This window comes from Oryctolagus cuniculus, chromosome 8 (genome assembly GCF_964237555.1).
Source record: "Oryctolagus cuniculus chromosome 8, mOryCun1.1, whole genome shotgun sequence".
Taxonomy (NCBI): domain Eukaryota; kingdom Metazoa; phylum Chordata; class Mammalia; order Lagomorpha; family Leporidae; genus Oryctolagus; species Oryctolagus cuniculus.
In genome coordinates this window covers 50,333,609-50,355,316 of record NC_091439.1, presented here as the reverse complement: position 1 = coordinate 50,355,316, position 21,708 = coordinate 50,333,609, and the positions used below count along the sequence as shown (strand labels likewise).

The window sequence follows — 21,708 nt, the reverse complement described above, 5'->3', positions numbered from 1 at the left end:
GGAGCCAGGAGTTTCTTCTGGGTCTCCCACATGGATGCAGGGCCTCAAGGACTTGGGCTGTCCTCTACTGCCTTCCCAGGCCATAACAGAAAGCTGGATCAGAAGAGGAGCAGCTGGGACTTGAACCAACGCCCATATGGGATGCTGACATTTCAGGCCAGGGCTTTAACCCACTACGCCACAGTGCCGACCCTCATATTCTTTCTGCTGCCTCACTAAGTCTGTTGTTAAGGCTTTCCACCACATTTTTTATTTGATCTATTGAAATCTTCATTTATAATATGTTGTTTATATTTCTCTTTAAAAATCTCAATTTCATGGGAAAATTTTCATTCATGTCATTTATGGATTTTTTTAAATTCATGGATGCTTCTGATTACTTCTGAGTTATCCTGTAATTATTTTTTAATTCCATTTCCAGCATTTCACCAATATATTCATCTTCGCATCCTAGTGTTGAAGCATTGTTGTGTTCCTATGGGGGCATCATGTTGTCTTCCTTATTCTTGTTCCTTGAATATCTCCATTTATTTTAGGCATTTGTGGGGATATTTGTTTTTCTTTTTTTCTTTCTCTGATGGATTTTACCTTTGGAATAAGCCTCTGTGGCTTAGTGGAGTGTCTGCTCTTTCAGTGAATAGCCAGATTTTTTGCTATATGTGGCCTGGGAGCTCTGTCCAGGGTTGGGGGAGTATCCAGGTTGACATCCCAGTTGGGTGTGGTAAATCTCCTTTTTTTTTTTTTTTTTTTTAATCAGAAAGGAGAGTTTGATCAGCGCTGTTGGTGTAATCTCACCCTCACTTCCTCTCCTCCAAGACAACAAATGCCCGGGGGCTAGCCCCAGTGAGTGCATTATTCATCTGTGCTACCACAAGGACCACACAAAGGATTCGTGCAGTCCTCAGTGTGAGCACAAATCCTGCAGCAGTTACCCACCCCACGCAATTAGGGACGATTAGGGTTCCCTAAGTGTGTGGAGCTTCCCACAGTGACTGCCCAGGGAACCAGCCTGCATACCCTGTGCCCTCCCACATAGCCACAATGTTTCCACATTCCCAACATAGGAGGCTTCCACAGTCATGGGGTGTTGAGGATCCACTGCCCAGCCAGTCCATGCTGTCCACAGAGAGGCATCCACCAAGGCAGCCTAAGCCTTATAGCCTGTGACGTGCTGAGAGGCTGGGGACACCTCACAGTCCTTAGTGGGCACCCAGTCCCCTGTCAGTCCTCCTACCTAGACTCGGGTGTCTTCTTGGCTGGCTGCTGGGCTTGCTGACACAAGCTGACACAGCTATTAAATATGTCCAAAATGGCACCCACCCTGTCACTGCTAGTTGAAGAGTGCCATTGTCAGGGAGTTGGTGAGAGAGAAACATATCTCCCTTTTTTTTTTTTTCCTCTAGGTTGGCAGGTACACTGTCCCCCATTGAGCTCCAGGCTGGCCTCATGGCATGCTCTCCCCACAGCTTTTATCACCAGTGGCTTGGTCTCATTTCACTCTCCAAAGCTGGTGTTGAGGCTCTCGGCTGCTGGGGTCCTGTGTTGTGTCGTATTCATGCTGCACATCCACATGCTCCATGTAGATCCACATTATTCCTCTAACATCCATGGAGTTTCCACTTCAGTTTTCTCCCTAACTCTTCCCTGAGAATGCACTCTCTCTCTCTCTCTCTCTCTTTTTTTTTTTTCCTTTTTTAACTATCTTCCCCTAGACTAGAACAGTAAACTCTCTCCCTATTCCGTCATGTTGGAATAACCTGTCTCTCTCTTTTATTTTTTTAAGATTTATTTTATTCAAAAGGCAGAGTTACAGAGAGGGAGGGACAGAGATCGAGAGGTCTTCCATTGGCTCGTTCACTCCCCAAATGGCTGTGATGGCCAGAGCTGGGATAATGTGAAGCCAGGAGCCAGGAACTTCTTCCGGGTTTCCCACATGGGTACAGGGGCCCAAGCACTTGGTCCATCTTCTGTTGCTTTCCAGGCTATCAGCAGGGAGCTGGCTGGGAAATGGAACAGTCTGGACTCCCATATCCCCCCATATGGGATGCCAGCACTACAGGCTGAGGCTTAACCTACTATGCCACAGCACCAGCCCCTGGACAATTTAAAAGATAAACTTTAAGCTGGAAGGGCTTGCTTTGTAAGATTATCAGCCTTGAAGCCATTTAAGAAATGGTATTTTATCTTTCTGGCAAATGACAAAAAAAGTTGAAAGAAATTTGCAAAATTGTAATACTTAAAAGGTAAATATAAATTTCGGTTTTTAAAGGTTAAATGACGCTAAATTGGCCTTCTGTAATAGACTACTACATAGTTTATGTGAAAAAAGCTTGAATTTGCATTTCCCTGATAAATCATGTGAGGTGAAGCACTTTTCTGTGTTTAATCCATTCTCTTTCCTGATGGGAATTGGGTGTTTCTTAAGTTTTTTGTGGGTTCTTCCCTTGATATTTCAGCTTAGTATTAATCCTTAATTAATTTATTTTTTTAAAGATTTATTTATTAGGCCGGCTCCGCGACTCAATAGGCTAATTTTCCGCCTGTGGCGCTGGCACCCCCGGTTCTAGTCCCAGTAGGGGCGCTAGATTCTGTCCCAGTTGCTCCTCTTCTGGTCCAGCTCTCTGCTGTGGCCAGGGAGTGCAGTGGAGGATGGCCCAAGTGCTTGGGCCCTGCACCCGCATGGGAGACCAGGAGAAGCACCTGGCTCCTGGCTTCGGATCAGCACGGTGCGCCAGCCGCAGCGGCCATTTGGAGAGTGAACCAATGGAAAAGGAAGACCTTTCTCTCTGTCTCTCTCTCTCACTGTCCACTCTGCCTGTCAAAAAAAAAAAAAAAAGATTTATTTATTTATTTGAAAGGCAGAGTTACACAGAGGAGAGGCAGAGAGAGTGTGTCTTCCATCCGCTGGTTCACTCCCCAATTGGCTGCAACAGCCGGCGCTGTGCCGATCTGAAGCCAGGAGCCAGGAGCTTCTTCTGGGTCTCCTGCACGGGTGCAGGGCCCCAAGGACTTGGACCATCTTCTGCTACTTTCTCAGGCCACAGCATAGAGCTGGATAGGAAGTGGAGCAGCCAGGTCTTGAACTGGCGCACATATGGGATGCCAGTGCTTCAGGCCAGGGTTTTACCGCCCTGCGCCACAGCGCTGGCCCCAGTATTAATCCTTAATTTATATATTAAACATTTCTGCCAGTCTATTTGTTGTTCTGTTGTTTTTTAAAATGTGTCTGTTAGACTCTAGAAGTTTGTTACATAGTCACATCTGTCTGTCTTTCCTTGATGACATTGGAGTCTGTGGCTGGATGAGGAATTCTCTACTCAAACTCAATGAAAGTATTATTTTTTGATTCTTTCGAGGGCTTGGTGTATTATAGTTCAAGCTAACTCTGTAATCTTTCTGTGATTTATGCTAGTGCATGGATCGAACCTCATATTATTTCCATAGCTGGCAACTGAATGACTCTTTCCCCTGCTAATGAACATGCTGAGTTCACCTTGGCTCAGCCATTGTGTCTGTGGGCACCTTCCTTTCTGCTCACAATGAAAATTTGCAATGTAGTGGCTTTAAAATCGAGAGCACATTTTAGAATCTAGAATAGTAAACTTTGCATGAGCTTTCACAAAATTCACGTGGTCTGTCACATTTTCTTTTCAGGATGATTTTTAGATTAATTTTCAATTTCTATATCATGGAAGGTAGGCTGGGACTATATTCCCTTTAATTTTTATAAAAATTAGCATCTTGATAACATTAATATTTCCTAGTCAGGCACAAGTTATATGTCTCTGTTTATTCAGGTTTCCTTTGCTGTCCATCATACAGTTTTTTTTTTATTTTTGTGTATGCATTTTTTGTGAGTTTTAAGCACGTTTTCATTTTCTTGACATCATGAGTGAATTTTTAAACCTAATTTTTTAGATTTGGTGTTTCCTGTGGGCAGGAAGATTCTAAAATATCTTTATTTGTAATGAACATGCTTATGTATTTTTTAAAGATTTATTTATTTATTTGAAAAGCAGAGTTACACAGAGTCATAGAGAGAGAAAAAGAAGTCTTCCATTCATTGGTTCACTCCCCAAATGGCTGCAATGGCTAGAGCTGAGCGGATCTGAAGCCAGGAGCCATCCGATGGTTCACTCCCCAGTTGGCTGCAACAGCTGGTGCTACACTGATCTGAAGCCAGGAGCCAGGAGCTTCTTCTGGGTCTCCCATGTGGGTGCAGGGCCCCAAGGACTTGGGCTTGGAGCTCTGCAGATCCAAAGTCAAGAACCAGGAGCTTCTTCTGGGTCTCCCACATGGGTGCAGAGGCCCAAGAACTTGGGCCATCACGATGAACTCATGGCAAAGACTTTGAAATTTGAGCTTCAGGAAAAGTCTGCCTATATAGCCAATTACCTAAAGGTGCTAGTTCCTATCTCTTCCACATAAAGTATTTTCTGGATTTAGGGTCCCATCAATTATAAATTGATTTAATAACACTTCTTCCCCTAAACTCCTAAATAAATGACTTCAAGGGTCCAGCATTGTGGCATAGTGGTGGGTAGGGCCGCTGCTTGCAGTGCCGGCATCCCTTATGGACACAGGTTCCAGGCCCAGCTGCTCTACTTCCAATCCAGCTCTCTGCTATGGCCTGGGAAAGTAGTAGAAGATGGCCCAAGTCCTTGTGTCCCTGCACCCACATGGGAGACCCAGAAGAAGCTCCTGGTTTTTAACTTTGGATCTGCACAGCTCCAGCCATTGTGGCCATTTGGGGAGTGAACCAGCGGATGGAAGACGTCTCTCTCTCTCTCTTTCTATCTCTATCGCTATCTCTGTCTCTGTCTCTACATCTCTCTGTAATTCTGTCTTTCAAATAAGTAGAAAAAAAAACTTTAAAAAACTGTATCAGGCAGAACATAAAACATACAATTGGAGAAGTATTAGATGGTCAATTGAAACTCAAATACCTTTTAAGTCCTCGTGAAGTAAAATTTAAGTAGCATTATTAATCTAAGACCTACCTGATATATTTGAATATTCAGTGTTTTGTAAGTAATATGGGCTCTGGAAGTTTCATCTTTAGAGAACTTGGTAGTAGATAATAATTTATTTGAAGGAAAGCAAACCCTAGGGATGAAACATCATATATATTCAAGTTATTGCATGTATAGCATTTCTGTTTGTTTTAAGTACATCCAGCTTAGGGTTGTACATGAAATTACAATTATAAATCAATTTGCTCCTGATTCTGTGAATTCATACTTAATGCCATTAACATGTCATCACATGTGATATTCTTGGTAAATGTAGCAGAATATAAATTAAAAGTTGATATAAGATAGGTGGGTATTTGGCTTAGCAATTCAAGATGCCAGTTGAAATATCTGCATCCCATATCTAAGTATGTGGGTTCAAATTCCTGTTTTATTTCTGATCCCAGCTTCCTGTTATTGTGTACTCTGGGAGGCAGCAGGAAATTGCTCAAGTACTTGGGAACTTGCCACACGTGTGGGAGACCTGGATTGAGTTCCAGCTCCTGTCTGTGGCCTGGACCATCTCCAGCTATTATAGGCAGTTAAGAAGGGAACCAGAAGATGAAAGTGCTCTGTCTCTCTCCATTTTCCTTTAAAAATTTAGTATAGCCTTTATTCCTCTCATATATTTATAAATGAGTTTCCTTGAAAATAAGACGTTTGGGTCAAGTTTTGTTTTTTTTTTTTTAAGATTTTTTTTTTTATTTATTTGAGAGGTAGAGTTACAGACAGTGAGAGAGAGAGACAGAGAGATAGGTCTTCCTTCCGTTGGTTCACTCCCCAAATGGCCTCAATGGCCAGAGTTGAGCCGATCTGAAGCCAGGAGCCAGGTGCTTTCTCCCACTCTCCAATGCGGGTGCATGGGCCCAAGCATTTGGACCATTTTCTACTGCTTTTCCAGGCCACAGCAGAGAGCTGGATCGGAAGAGGAGCAGCTGGGACTAGAACTGGTGTCCATCTGGGATGCTGGTGCCGTAGGCGGGGGATTAACCTGCGCCACAGCACCAGCCCCTCAAGTTTTCTTTAATAAATGCTTGTAGCCTATTTTACGCACTCAGTAGTTGGAAAGCGTGATGCATCTTCATAATGTAGCGATACTATGCACTGATTCACTTGGGGCCCCCTTGCTAAAAATGAGTGTGGTAGTTAATAGAAACCTAATTAAGTGATGAAAGGATATGGAAAGGAAGGGAAGGGAATTTAGGCTTAACTTTCCACTTAAATAATTAAGCTGTGCAGTGATACAGTTGTGGCAATATGTATTCTGTAGTACTCCTGAGCTACAAATCAGGTTATGCTAGAAAGATTATGCTAGAACCATAGGTGATGTGGCTGTCACAACTCATTTGACTCAAGCAAGAGACCTGTGTGGTCTGTGAAATGGAACTGTGACATTTCACTCTGCCAGTTAGGAGTATGGAGTGGGTCAGAACCACTCTCTATGACAGTTATTTATAGGAAAATGTATTCTCTTCTTTACCTCTTAATTGTTGAAGGCTTTTGAAAAGCAGGATTGTTGACAACACTGATTATGAACTTTATTGATCTTCATAAGATTACCTGCCACACTTTGACTTACAGGATCTTCAACAGTGGGTAGATGGTGCTAATGAACATGGCTTTGTCCTGGTCTCATTTGGAGCTGGTGTCAAGTATCTGTCAGAAGACATTGCTAACAAACTGGCAGGAGCACTGGGGAGATTGCCTCAAAAAGTGATTTGGAGGTAAGGCAGTAATAAAGCTTCTTTGCTTTGATTTTTCCATATCCCTTTGTTGAGTGCACAGGTCTCGCTGAAGCACAGCACTTTGAGTCTTCTGGCAAGATTCACAGGATGCTCCTGACTCTTCATTTGGTTTCTTAGTGAAATGGAGTTTAGAAATTAATTCATAAGACTCTGGGATTGATTAAAGAGACCACTGGCCTATTGTGTAGAAAAGAATTTGATTCAGAATGATTTATTCTAGATTCAGATGCATTTGTAGTCGTCCTGAGATTTTTACCCTTATTTACTCTTGCATGATTTATTATCATTTTAAACATTTTAGTTGTAGTTGCATGATGCCTTTCAGTATGGTCTTTTAAATCAATTTGTAAATTTTTTAATTTTAATTTTTAATTAGTTTTTAACAGATTTAATATAGTTGGTAGATACAATCCTAAGAACACAATGATATTCCTCTCCTCCATTTATTCCCCCTCTTTCCTTGCTCACGTTTTTTTTAGTTCTTGAGATAACTGTTCTAACTTATGTGTGGGAGATAAAATTTAAAAAGCAAACAAAAAAGAAAAAAAAGGAAATGTGTGTGTGTATCAGTGTTGGTACAAATATAGTGAATAACTAGTTAATGACAAACCCACAGATTGGCATCAGCTTCCTTTGAGAGACACTAACAGGTGTCTGTGTACAAGGTTTCCAGTCCCATGCTTAAAACATAGATCTAAATTCTTTCTTTAGCATGTATTTATTTCGTGCCTGCCTCCAGTGTTGGGCTCTGTGATGTGGTAGTGAGCACTGTCAGCCCCACAGTGCTCATACAGTTAGAAGGGTATCTCTCAAGCCATTACAAGTAGGCTGTGAGTAATAAGGGTCTTTCCTTTATAGCAACTTTGTAGATTTCAGCCTTCATGTGTCCTGAGCTAAATTGAGATGGAAGTGCACAAGTATTTTATTCTAACTTTTCAGGACTTCTCCCTTCAGATTCTGGTCTACTAAATTTCCTCTTTGGATTTCACCCAGGAAGCACCTCTTCTACTTTATTTAGGATGGTTTGTGTCTGTTCAGCAAGTTCTCGGCATACTCTTAATCATGATTCACCCTTATGGTTTACCTTTTAAAGAGCAGGCAGGGAATAGCCTAATGATGTCCTTTGCTCCATAGAACTGCTGTCCTTGGGGCCCAGCTAAAGAGATGCACTTTCTGGTTTCATACAATACTTGTACCGTCCCTCAGCTCCAGGTGTTAAGGGTAGGACCCCTGACTGCCCAGTGAAACTAGCCCTTTGTTTCAGCTTCTGGGACTGGTAGGAAATGACTTGATTTCCATTATAGTTTTTTTTTGGTTCCTTCCCTCTCTATCTCTGTATAGAGAAGCCAATGGAATATATATCTTCTATCTAAGCAAATTATTTCTGCATCCCTCAAAGAAATATCTTTGGTTCAAAAGAAGCTTAATTAAATGCTTGTTGTTACTGAAGCATGGTTTCACTCTAAGACTACCAATTGTTTGAAATATAGTTAAACCAGGTAGTTCATACTATGAACTAGGATTTGAAGTCTGAAAAATAAATTGTCTGGTGTGCATTTCAGATTTTCTGGAACCAAACCAAAAAATCTAGGAAACAACACTAAGCTCATAGAATGGTTACCGCAGAATGACCTGCTTGGTAAGTCCATGATGTGGGAATGACTACTTGGCTATTGGAGTTTAACTGTGTAAACATGACTTTTGTACTTGAATGATTCATACTATATCTGTGTATTTTATGATACAGTCATTGTGTTTTCTCTGCCATCTCAAGTCTCAAATTTCAGCCCAAAATTCCACATCTTTATTGGAAAGCAATTTGTAAAATAGAAGCACTTGAGTTATAAATTAAAAGCATTAGATCAGTCACCAATTTGAATTATCTGGAAAATATAGGTTAACTGTATAAACTGCCAGTGAATAAAGCTATACCTGATTAATCTCATTGTGTGAATGTAATAAAATTAAAACAATGAACATACGGATTTGTATTATAGTTTTATTACAGATGTGTCTCAGAGCCAAGGAATATTAGAAGTTACTTATTTGTTTGAAACCAAAGAAAAATAAAAGACCAGGGAAACAGTTGATTTATTTTTACTTTTAGTCATCTGCCTCAATTTCCCCATGAATCACCAGGTGTTGTGGAAGCACATTGTTTCTTCTGATTTATTTCTTGGGATTTTTATGCTCAATTCAAAATTGAAAGTACTTTATATAGATCATTTAATTATATTTGAATCTAAATTATTTAACTCTTTATTCAGAAAGCAGATAAAATATAAATTTTTGTTTTTTAAATTTATTGAAAATATGTCACTATCCTTTAATGTAATATTTATTAAGAAAATTATAGGGCAAGTGCCGCAGCTCAATAGGCTAATCCTGCACCTGCGGCGCCAGCACACCGGGTTCTAGTCCTGGTCGGGGCGCCGGATTCTGTCCCGGTTGCGCCTCTTCCAGTCCAGCTCTCTGCTGTGGTCCAGGAGTGCAGTGGAGGATGGCCCAAGTGCTTGGGCCCGGCAGCCCATGGGAGACCAGGAGAAGCACCTGGCTCCTGACTTCGGATCAGCGCGGTGCGCCAGCTGCAGCGCGTGGGCTGCAGCAGCCATTGGGGGCTGAACCAATGGAAAAGGAAGACCTTTTTCTCTGTCTCTCTCTCTGTCCACTCTGCCTGTCAAAAAACAAAAAATACTAATAAAATAATATACACATGACTTTAAATTAAATTATATTTTTGAAAATGGGCTTTTAAAATGTATTTATTTTTATTTTCTAAATTTTTGAAAGGCAAAGTGACAGAGGCAGAGACAGAAGTAGATCTTCCATCTCCTGGTTTATTGTCTAAATGGCCACTGTGGACAGGGGCCAAAGCCAGGAGCCAGCGGTTTCATCCAGGTCTCCCATGTTGGTAGTAGGGGTCCAAGAACTTGGGCCATCTTCCACTGCTTTTCCAGGCGCATTAGCAGGGAGCTGGATCAGAAGTGGAGCATCTGGGACTTGAACCAGCACTTTAATATATGATGCCAAAGTTGGGAGAGAGTAACTTAACCTGCTGTGCCATAACACCAGCTGTACTTTCTAGAAACTATGGTGATCCTTCTAGGCTGGCGCCGTGGCTCATTAGGCTAATCCTCCGCCTTGCGGCGCCGGCAAACCGGGTTCTAGTCCTGGTCGGGGCATCGGATTCTGTCCTGGTTGCCCCTCTTCCAGGCCAGCTCTCTGCTATGGCCAGGGAGTGCAGTGGAGGATGGCCCAAGTACTTGGGCCCTGCACCCCATGGGAGACCAGGATAAGTACCTGGCTCCTGCCATCGGATTAGCACCGTGCGCCGGCCGCAGCACGCTGGCCGCGGCAGCCATTGGAGGGTGAACCAACGGCAAAGGAAGACCTTTCTCTTTGTCTCTCTCTCTCACTGTCCACTCTGCCTGTCAAAAAAAAAAAAAAAAAAAAAAAAAGAAAGAAACTATAGTGATCCCTCTAAAAATCAGCAAACTGGACTTCATGACTTTGAAATAGTAAAGAATTATAGATATATATATATATAATATACACATACTATGCTTATAATATATGCATATGTATAATATATACATGTGTTATGTATATATCATATATACTATATACATAATAAATCTTTTTCATGTAATTATTAATATGAGAAAACATCAACAATTTCATGGAAAATGGAATTAGAAGATAAGTTTATTTTTTTATTTTTTATTTATTTTTTTTGACAGGCAGAGTGGACAGTGAGAGAGAGAGACAGAGAGAAAGGTCTTCCTTTGCCGTTGGTTCACCCTCCAATGGCCACCGTGGCCAGCGCGCTGCGGCCGGCGCACCGCGCTGATCCGATGGCAGGAGCCAGGAGCCAGGTGCTTTTCCTGGTCTCCCATGGGGTGCAGGGCCCAAGCACCTGGGCCATCCTCCACTGCACTCCCTGGCCACAGCAGAGAGCTGGCCTGGAAGAGGGGCAACCGGGACAGAATCTGGCGCCCCGACCAGGACTAGAATCTGGTGTGCCGGCGCCGCTAGGCGGAGGATTAGCCTAGTGAGCCGCGGCGCCGGCTGAAGATAAGTTTATTTTAGTGAAAGTTTTGAAATCTATGTATACAAGGAGGCTCCAAAAAGTCATGAAAAAATGTGTTTTATGAATAAAAGTGACTTTCTCTGGATGATAAAACTGAGAAAAAAGGAAGACAAGAAAATTTCCATTTCTTCACATTTATATTTTTCTTTTTCTGTTTTTTTCCTGTATGTTTTTACAATTATGACTCAGATTCCATAGAAAGTAGGAAAGTAGCAAGAAGTTTAAATTTGATGACTCGACTCTGGGCTATCACAAAGTCATAGTGTGGGGGCCGGCACCGTGGCTCACTAGGCTAATATTCTGCCTGCAGTGCCAGCATGCCATATGGGCGCTGGTTCCACTCCCGGTTGCTCCTCTTCCAGTCCAGATCTCTGCTATGGCCTGGGAAGGCAGTGGAGGATGGCCCAAGTGCTTGGGCCCTGCACCCGCATGGGAGACCAGGAGGAAGCACCTGGCTCCTGGCTTCTGATGGGCGCAGCGCTGGCTGTAGCAGCCATTTGGGGGGTGAACCAATGGAAGGAAGACCTTTCTCTCTGTCTCTCTCTCTCTCACTGTCTAACTCTGCCTGTCAAAAAAAAAAAAAAAAAAAAAAAAAACAAAGCAAAGTCACAGTGTGACCCTGTTATTCATGATCACCAAAGCTTCTATGACATGGAACTCTCCGGCAAGTGCAGTACTCAGTGCCCACTCCTGAACACCATCCTCAAGTCTCTCATTCTCTTGGTTTCCACAGTCTCAGCTCTCTGACATTTCCAAGATTAATGTCCTTTAAAATGTTTTTATTTGTATGAAGGGAGCAAAGTTCATGCATTTTGTATATACAGTTTTAAGAGCGTAGTGATAATTCCCACCCTAACCTCTCTCCCTCCCTCACTTGCTCCCACACTCTGTTCTCATTGTTTCTTATTTTTCTTTTATAACTTGCAATGGCATACTTTGTTTGCTTTTTTTAAAAAAAAAAGTTTATTTATTTATTTGAAAGGCAGAGTTAGAGAGAAAAAGAGACAGAGAGAGATCTTCCATCTGCTAGTTCACTCACCAAACAGCCACAATGGCTGGAGGTGGGCCAGGCATCTCCCACATGGAAACAGGGGCCCAAGTATATGTGGCATCTTCCACTATTTTTCCAGGCCATTAGCAGGGATCTGGATTGGAAGTGGAGTAGTCGGGACTTGAGCCGGTGCCCGTATGGGATGCTGGCATTGCAAGCCATGGCTTTACCCTCTACATCATGGCACCAGCCTCTCAATTTACTTTATAATCATAAGCTTAACCTTCCACAAAATAAAGAATTCAACAAGTAGTAAGTAGAAAAGGGATTGTTCCTCAGGAGTATAGATAAGAGCTGTAAATAATAATCAAATCTCAATAAGTGGGATTAATGTCCTTTTTAACTCTAGGCTGCATGTTTGTGGATCCCCTAGTGGTTTTTAAGCATGATTGATACATTCCTTCAGGATAGGAAGTAGAAACCAAATCACGTTCTCTCCCTCATTCCTTGCTACCTCTCTCTCTCTCTGCATGACAGCTTGGCTTTATTCTTACCAGCCTTGACATTGTGGTTTTGTTCAAGGAAAGGGGTTCTACTGTTAAAAAGAAAGCTTGAAATCCACATGTGGGACATATCCTTTAGTTGGACCTAAGACTCTTGGAAGCCGTTTGTGAGCTATATCTAGTGACAATGACTGACGCTCCCCACTGGGCTTTCATACTGGAGCGCTCTGGGTACCCCGTGGAGGCTGTGATTAACACACAGTTTTTGTACCTGGTGTGTATATGTTTAAAAGACTTGTGTTTCTACCAACTATGATTTCTTTTTGGCCAATAACACATTTCTTAAGTACAGAGTTTGCTTTTCTTACACTTAATATGCAAATCTTTCCATCTTTTATAAAATATATGGTATTATGTAGGAAAGCAAATCTGGGTTTGGAAATATCTCATTAATTTTGACAAACCCCCTCTTTTATCTCCATGACAACTAGAGGTGACATGGTATCCCATATATTAAAAGATTTTTTTTAAAGATTTTCTTTATTTACTTGAGAGGTAGAGTTACAGACAGAGAGACAGAGAGAAAGGTCTTTCATCTGTTGATTTACTCCCCAAATGGCCACAGCTACCGGAGCTGAGCAGACCTGAAGCCAGGAACCAAGAGCTTCTTCAGGTTCTCCCATGCTGGGGTAGGGGTCCAAGTACTTGGGCATCTTCTACTGCTTCCCAGGCCACAGAAGAGAGCTAGATCAGAAGGGGAGCAGCTGTGACTAGAGCTAGTGCCCATAGAGAATGCCAGTGCCAGAGGCGGAGGCTTACTCCACTATGCCACAGTGCTGGCCCCACAACTGATTTCTATAAATGCTTCTCTACTTATTTGTATCCCCAAAATATGAAATTAAACTTTAATGCCAATATAACTTGAATACTGCAAATAGTGACTACTTCACAATGTTTCTGTATAGATAAACACATAAATTCTAGAATCCTGTACTAAATTGGTACATAACTTTTTTATGAAGAGAATTTGACTTTAACATTGATAAATGCCTGAGTAGCCACCAAATAGGTGTCTACTTTTAGTAGAATGTGGAGGTACCTTGCTGTTTTCTGATACTTTTTTGCTTTCTTTGACTTCCTATTAGTTACTGGCCATTTAAATATGTGATGCCATTCAGGTGATGTGATGAAGAGAAAGAAGGAACATTCTGTTTAAAGCTACATTTTTAAGTGTTTAAAATTCTTTTGATTAATATATACAAATCTATTATTTTTTAACTTTTATTTAATGAATATAAATTTCAAAGTACAGCTTATGGATTACAATGGCTTCCCCCCCGTAACGTCCCTTCCACCCGCAACCCTCCCCTTTCCCGCTCCCTCTCCCCTTCCATTCACATCAAGATTCATTTTCTATTCTCTTTATATACAGAAGATCAGTTTAGCATACATTAAGTAAAGATTTCAACAGTTTGCTCCCACACAGAAACATAAAGTGAAAAATACTGTTTGAGTACTAGTTACAACATTAAATCACAATGTACAGCACACTAAGGACAGAGATCCTACATGAGGAGTAAGTGCACAGTGACTTCTGTTGTTGACTTAACAAATTGACACTCTTGTTTATGGCCTCAGTAATCACCCTAGGCTCTTGTCATGAGCTGCCAAGGCTATGGAAGCCCCCTGAGTTCACTGACTCTGATCATATTTAGACAAGGCCATGGTCAAAGTGGAAGTTCTCTCCTCCCTTCAGAGAAAGGTACCTCCTTCTTTGATGACTCATTCTTTCCACTGGGATCTCACTCACAGGTTTTTTTGTTTTTTTTTTTTTTTTTTTTTTCCCCAGAGTGTCTTGCTTTCCATGCCTGAAATACTCTCATGGGCTTTTCAGCCGGATCCGCATGTCTTAAGGGCTGATTCTGAGGCCAGAGTGCTGTTTAGGACATCTGCCATTCTATGGGTCTGCTGTGTATCTCACTTCCCATGTTGGATCGTTCTCTCCCTTTTTGATTCTATCAGCTAGTATTTGCAGACACTATTCTTATACAAATCTATTATTATGTATATAATAGTGTAATAAGTATAGATAAAAAGTAGTGAAATTATGCTTTAAAATTATGTATGTGCAATGTATTTTACTATAATGTAGACTTTTAAAAAATATTTATTATATTTATTTGAAAGGCAGAGTTAGAAAGAGACATGTACACAGAGAGAGAAAGAGAGAGAAAGTGAGAGGGAGAGAAAGAGAGGTCTTTCATCCACTGTTTCACTTCCCAAATGGCTGCATTGACCAGATCTGGGCCAGGAGTCAGGAGCTGATTCTTCATCTCTCACGTGGATACAAGGCCAACATTTGGGCCATCCTCTGCTGCTTTCCCAGGAGCATTTGCTGAGAGCTGGATTGGAAGTGGAACAGCTAGCTAGGACTAAAACCTGGGGCCATGTGGGATGCTAGCATTGCAAGTCATGGCTTTCCCCACTGTGCCACAATGCTGGTCCCAGTGTAGTGAGGACTTTTAAGAAATTTCTGGAAAATTATTATATAATGTTATAATACATGTTATTATAAATTATTATTATAGAAGATACTCTGTCTTCTAGAGTGATAGTATTGTAAGTTGTTTTTTTTCTTATCCTTCTTAAGGGCATTCAAATATTAAAGCCTTCCTGAGTCATGGTGGTTTGAACAGTATTTTTGAAACTATGTACCATGGTGTGCCTGTAGTGGGAATCCCACTCTTTGGAGACCATTATGATACTATGACCCGGGTCCAGGCAAAAGGCATGGGGATATTGCTAGAGTGGAAGACAGTTACGGAAGGAGAGCTCTATGAAGCATTGGTGAAAGTGATCAATAATCCCAGGTAAGGTTTCAATTAATATCAAATATCTATGATTATATCTGTCACCTATACCTATACAGTATATTGTCAGCACCCAGTTATTATCAACAAATTATTAATAAGTCAGTTATGGAAATATCCTTTGGATTCCCATGATAATGTATTTTCCGTGAACTGTGTAATTTGAAAAATATAAATAGCAGTCATGTGGCTAGCTAGGTTATGATGACTCTGAGTAATTATCAGTGTTTGCCACATTGAGGACAGAGAACGTGTAATGGAAAAAATCATTAGATTCCTACAGTGTGTCAAATTCTATGTCCATTTTAATTTAATACTCATAGCAATTATAAATCACAGTTTTCATTATAGACATTATAAAGGACTTGAAACTCTAAGAGCTTTAGTAATTTGCCCCCATTCACACAACTATGGAGGTAAAATTTGCAGCCGGGACTGACTGCCCAGCTAGTGTTCTCTGTAGTCTGCAGTAAGGCAGCTGCTGCTGGGTGGTCCTAGCACTGGGTGTTCTTGAAATGCTGAGATTTAGTTAGGTGAAAGGTGAATCAGAATTTTATTTTATTTTGTTTTTTAGATTCTTGATGGGTCCTGAGTTAATCCAGTTCATAAATGAATCTGAAAGGTTGGAGAGCTGGCCTGTGTAGTTTCAAAACAAAGCAGCGGTTTCTGCCATTTTTTAAAAAGATTTACTTATTTATTTGAAAGGCAGAGCTACAGAAAGGCAGAGACAGAGAGAGCAAGAGAGGGGTCTCCCGTTTGCTGGTTCACTCCCCAAATGGCCGTAACGGCAGGTGCTGCACCAATCCGAAGCCAGGAGATCCTTCCAGGTCTTCGACATGGGTGCAGGGACTGAAGGACTTGGGCCATCTTCTGCGGCTTTCCCAAGCCACAGCATAGAGCTGGACCAGAAGTGGAGCAGCTGAGACTCCAACTGGCATCTATATGGGATGCTGGTACTGCAGGCAGTGGCCCTACCCACTATGCCACTGCGATGGCTCCAGTTTCTGCCATTTTTAGATACGATGTTTATTATCCATTTCAATGACATTAAAGATTTGAAAACAGCAAGCTACTTCTGTTTATACCTGGAGGATATGGCTTAACACAGAATTAAGAAACGCTGCTATATTCTAAAGAACAATCAATAAATTTTATATAAAATGATGCTGTTGGATTCAAATGAGGCTTAATGTTCTGCCTTTATGTGGGCTCAGAAGTGGTCTTCATGCTGTAGCCCTATGAAGGACTCTGTTGCAGGACTCTGGTTACAGCTCTGGCACTTGGAACAAAACAACAATAGCAACAACAACAACACAACCCTCCCCCCCCATGCACACACACACAGAGCTCATATAGTCTTTTTTAGGAAAGTTTTATAATGTATAGTTCTAGAGTAGAGTTTCTTGGGTGGTGTAGAATTGCACAGTTGCTGGAATTCAGGCCCATGAAAAAGAAAAGAGCAAAAAGTGTGGTTATTTACAGGAAGTTAGTGTGACTGTGTTTTGTTAGGTATGAGACAGACTGAATCAAAGAGAGAACTTGTTTTAACCTTAGATCACACTGCTGTTAAATTCTAGCAACAGAATCTTGAAGTAAACCTAAATTTCAGAATTTAAAAAAAAATTATATAGTGAATAAATTCATGTTATTTCAAAAGTTTATATATGAACCATTGTTTACCGTAGAAAGAGAGTTATGATGACATCTTAATACTTGGGTTTTGTACTTTTAACAGCTGGGTTTATTATTTAACAGTAACCTGGTCGTGAGGCATTGGTGAGAGAGAAAAAGTGCCTGTGGAAAATCACTTTCTTTCATCTTATGTGACCCACTAGAAAGAAACCCATAAGAAAAAGCCTTCACTTGATCTCTCCCTCAGTCCTAACACACTGCTGTTCACACTTCTCAAATTTGTTCTCATCTGTTAGAGCTTAATGTTTAGGGCTAAAATCATAAAAAGAGTCATCCAATCAGTTCATAAATTCTGAGTGGATTTTTCATTAGTCACTGTATTCTCACTCCTGCCTCAAATTTCTAGCTGCTTTCTGGATCTTTCCTTCCACTCCATCACAAACTGTCATGACTGTTCCCAACACTCCTTGTGTTCTGTATCCATGTCCTGTTAATTGGCTCTACCATGTGAGCCATGCAAGCTGGAAACATTGCAATTACATTTGATTATGATGTCATGTACGGCTTCACAGGTTGGAGCATTTTTCAATTCTTTTTGTATGTGTAATAAAGAATATGTGCATGTCATCATATGGGATCTGTCCTTAATGTGTTATCCAATGTGAAGTAATGCTATAACTAATACTGAAACAGTATTTTACACTTTGTGTTTCTGTGTGGGTGCAAACTGATGAAATCTTTACTTAATGTACACTAAATCGATCTTCTGTATATAAAGATAATTGAAAATGAATCTTGATGTGAATGGAATGGGAGAGGGAGCGGGAGATGGGAGGGGTGTGAGTGGGAGGGAAGTTATGGGGGGGAAGCCATTGTAATCTATAAACTGTACTTTGGAAATTTATATTTACTAAATAAAAGTTAAAAAAAAGAAAATTAAATGTCACTGCTAAAAATGGTGGAACAAAATTCTGCATTTTTTTCTCCACCCTCTCTTTTACAATCTAATAACTACACTCCCCTTCCTGCTTGATACTACTGGATGAATAGTATTTAAAAGCTTATAGAGAGAAGGACTATGTGTGAATAGTGAGTAAAGAGAGTAGAATTTGGGGTCTAAGTTTGAATCTGAATTTCAGCTTTGTAGTTGTAATGCTTTGATTTACATCTTCCTTGCCAGTATGAAATGTGTAATATTGGGTAATAAATATAATAAGATAATGTGTTTCAGGCACTTAACACAGTGCTTGGAACAGAGTAGGTGCTTGATAAAGGATCGTTTTGATTTTCCCAGAGATACAGAAATAAAGAACTGTGTGTATACTTGACCACCCTGTGTTTTGTCTCCACCCCATAGCTACCGTCAGAGGGCCCAGAAGCTTTCAGAAATTCACAAGGATCAACCTGGTCACCCTGTCAATCGAACTGTCTACTGGATAGATTACATTCTCCGCCACAATGGAGCCCACCACCTGCGTGCCGCTGTCCATCAAATCTCCTTCTTTCAGTATTTTTTACTGGATGTTGCTGTTGTGTTTTTGATTGGTGCTGCCTTGTTTTACTTCCTGTTGTCCTGGGTGACAAAATTTATCTACAGAAAAATCAAAAGTCTATGGTCTAGAAATAAGCATAGCGCAGTTAATGGACATTACCACAATGGAATACTCAATGGCAAGTATAAAAGAAATGGCCATATTAAACATGAAAAGAAAGTGAAGTGATCCAACAGCCAGGGTGTTGGAATCAAATCTGTTGTCATTGAATTTTTACTGCTATAATTTAGTCTAACAGCTACTAAAAGGAAAACATCAGTAAAAGCAATTTTAACAGTCCCTTATCAGATCTTACTAATGAAATTCTGTGGAATGAAGATGGCTGTAAGAAGCACAAACCTAAAATGCAAAAAAAAAAAAAAAAAAAAAAAGGAAAGAAAGAAAGTGTTTTTTCCGAACACTGATGCAGAAAGTTTTGGCACTGAAACTTTTAGAAGCCTTAATTATTTAAATCAATTAAGTGATTGTGTCAGACCTTAGTTTTAAATCTTGTTATCTGTGTGTGTCCCAGATAAGGAATGGTTTCCTTCCTCTAAGTAATATTTGTATGTGTGTGTATGGGTGGGTGTGGGTGTGGCTGTGGCTGTGTGTGTTTCTCTTAATAGAGAACATATATCCTGGCTGCTCATTACATTTGTTGAGGGTAAAACATTCAGAAATGAAGTAAACACACAGGTTCCAGATGTGTCTCTTGCAGCATTTAATCTGTGTGAATTCAGAACACTAATATGAAAGAACACTTTTCCCTCAAAAATGAATAGAGGAAGAAAATGAAGATATAGGTGGTATAGTTTTTTTGTACTTCTTGTTTGGTTCATTGTTTGTGTTTTCCTTTGCTTACAGACCATGAATACTTCTGTGGGGAAAACATGTAATAAGCAAATGTATGATTGCTTGTCACATTTTACTTTTGTTCTCCTTCCAGTAATTTTCCTCTAGAAGAATTTTAGTTTTTTTTTTCTATTCATTGTAATGAGAGCCATTATGTTAACTGCGTCATTAAGACAAAGCAAAAGGCTACGACTTTTGTTCAAAATACTAAAAATTATCATTTACATGACATTTTAAAACCGGGCCATTATTTGTTTATATAACTATTTGATGGCTTTTCTATAATGTAACTTTTGAATGTTCAGGTGTTACATTTCCAAAGTTTTAACTCTAAGAAATCATCTCATCCCTGTGTTGCCTAAGCCACACAATCTATGTCACATAGGTGCCAACACTTTTCCTGGAACATTCACAGTTCTCCATCTTGGTACCTGCTTTGTCTGGAGAGGTTTGAGATTCTGTTAGCAAATCAGACTTTACCGTGATACACAGATGTGACAGAGAAATTGTACCACTTGTTCATGGGAATGAGTTTCTCTTACTGCCTTCTCCTCTGCTGCCCCCACCGCAGCAGCCTTTTCCAGTCGTTGTGCAGACATGGAGCAGTGGCAGTATTCATATGAGAACAGGGATGCAAGGCACAGGCATCACAAAACCAGGACCTCCCTGCTGAACCGTTCACTTGTCGGCAGCCATGGGTTTATTCCATGTCATTCTGTTTACTTAGCATTTGCACTACACGTGTTGAGTGTATGCTTTATTTATTTGTAGTTTGAAATCCCATGTCTGACAGCTGAGAACAGAAAAATACAACATTTACCTGATATCATTCACTAATATGGAGGAGTTGTGAAAATTCTAGAATGTTATAAATCCTTGTCATACACTATGACATACAATTTCATTACACTCCCACCAGGAGCCTCTCCCTTATATCTAGAAATAATGTCACAGGTAGTTTTCTAATGTACAGTGCAGACAAATGTACTGCTCTCTGAATACTTGAAGAAATGGTATTATACATATAAGTCTGTTAGTTATACCTTTTCACAATCTTATCATACTGTTGACATTAAAAGGGAAAAAAAGACAGGCAATGAATGGTGGGATGGTAACAGGACTTAGAGTGTATGAATGAGTTGATTTTACTTTTTTGGAATTTGATGAATTTGACAGTAGGCACTGACTGGATGATTAAGCATAAGGTAATCTCCACTGTGATAAAAATTTAATAAACATGATTTAAAATAGAGAAATGTTGTTGGAATAAGATTTTATTTGACAATATTATTTATATTTGTATATATATCCATTATAAACTTGTTTCTAAGACAGGTCTCACAACTTTTATTTGTATAAATGAGTGTGAAAACAATGTATTAAATGTGAGAATGTTTTTTATTCTTATTAAACAAGAGGATTTACCTAACAGGTACATCAACATGGATCTTAAAATTCTGTCCCAGAACTAAGAATGTTAACTGTAGGTATTTACAGATCACTGTTTTTTTTTTTTTTTCTAGTAAGTTTATTGTTAGCCAGTTTTTGATAAATAGAATGATTTTAAATTTTCCACACGTGGGCTAGATTCTCTAATAAAGTAAAATTTTCAAGAAAGTATTTATTCATTTATTTTTCAGAAAGAATCTTTGCAGTTATTTAAATATTTCTTTGGTTGGTGTCATCATGTCAGACAAAAATGAGAAGTAATATATTATCCCTTTAGTTGTGGATGTCGAAGACTGAAGAGAGCTCATGTTTGGGTTAAAGCAATTGTTTAAAGTTGAAGTTGAGAAAAGATCTCTAAATATTCTATTCTCAAAGGCAGCTATGAAAATTCAGTGATTCCATATTGACTGCTTTAAGAATACAAGAACCAAAATAAGTTGAAAAACAACTGTAAGAGATAATTTAGTGTGTTTTATTGAAAATATAATTAATTGATTTTCATTCTTCTACATAATTCCACTGGTTTGTATATATCAAATCACATCAGAGAATGCTTATTTGCAGCTTATATAATTGAAAATAATTTGAAATAGAAGATATTTCAATCTTATGTGATGAAGTTTGAGAACTATAGGCACTGTCTTTTTGAAACATCTCCAAATTGTAAATTAAAGAATTTCTTATCCTGTTTCTGAGATGGTAAGATTCTTAGCTAGCTTTTAAAGCCATAAATTTCATACAAAGATGCTATTGATCATTGGCAGACAGCAAAAACTTTTTTTCAGCAAATCCTAGTTAGAAGTGCCTTAGAAGTCCCACACAATTAAAATATCCATATTGTCATTTTTCTACAAATCCTGCCAAAGTTAACAACTCCCCAGTCATTTGCGTGTTTGAGTTGCTAAGTTGGGAGGACTAGCAGGAGACGAATGGCATGGGTGCTGATACTCGGTTTTTGTAATATGGAAACCAAAAAGATTCATTGTAATTACATCATTCATACCTTTACTTTTGGAATAATCAGGCATTTTG

General features: G+C 39.8%; 1 protein-coding gene across 5 annotated transcripts in view; it reads left to right on the top strand.

Moving 5' to 3' along the window:
- UGT8 (UDP glycosyltransferase 8) overlaps positions 1-20,844 on the top strand; it is a 100,509-nt gene extending 79,665 nt beyond the window's left edge. For all 5 annotated transcript variants that reach the window (XM_017347341.3, XM_008267465.4, XM_008267468.4 and 2 more), the window contains 4 exons: positions 6,594-6,736; positions 8,320-8,396; positions 14,992-15,211; positions 18,201-20,844. In XM_017347341.3, the coding sequence (XP_017202830.2) occupies positions 6,594-6,736; positions 8,320-8,396; positions 14,992-15,211; positions 18,201-18,564 (804 nt within the window). In that variant the 3' untranslated portion in view covers positions 18,565-20,844. The remainder of the gene's footprint in view (positions 1-6,593; positions 6,737-8,319; positions 8,397-14,991; positions 15,212-18,200) is intronic.
- Positions 20,845-21,708: the final 864 nt, after the last annotated feature.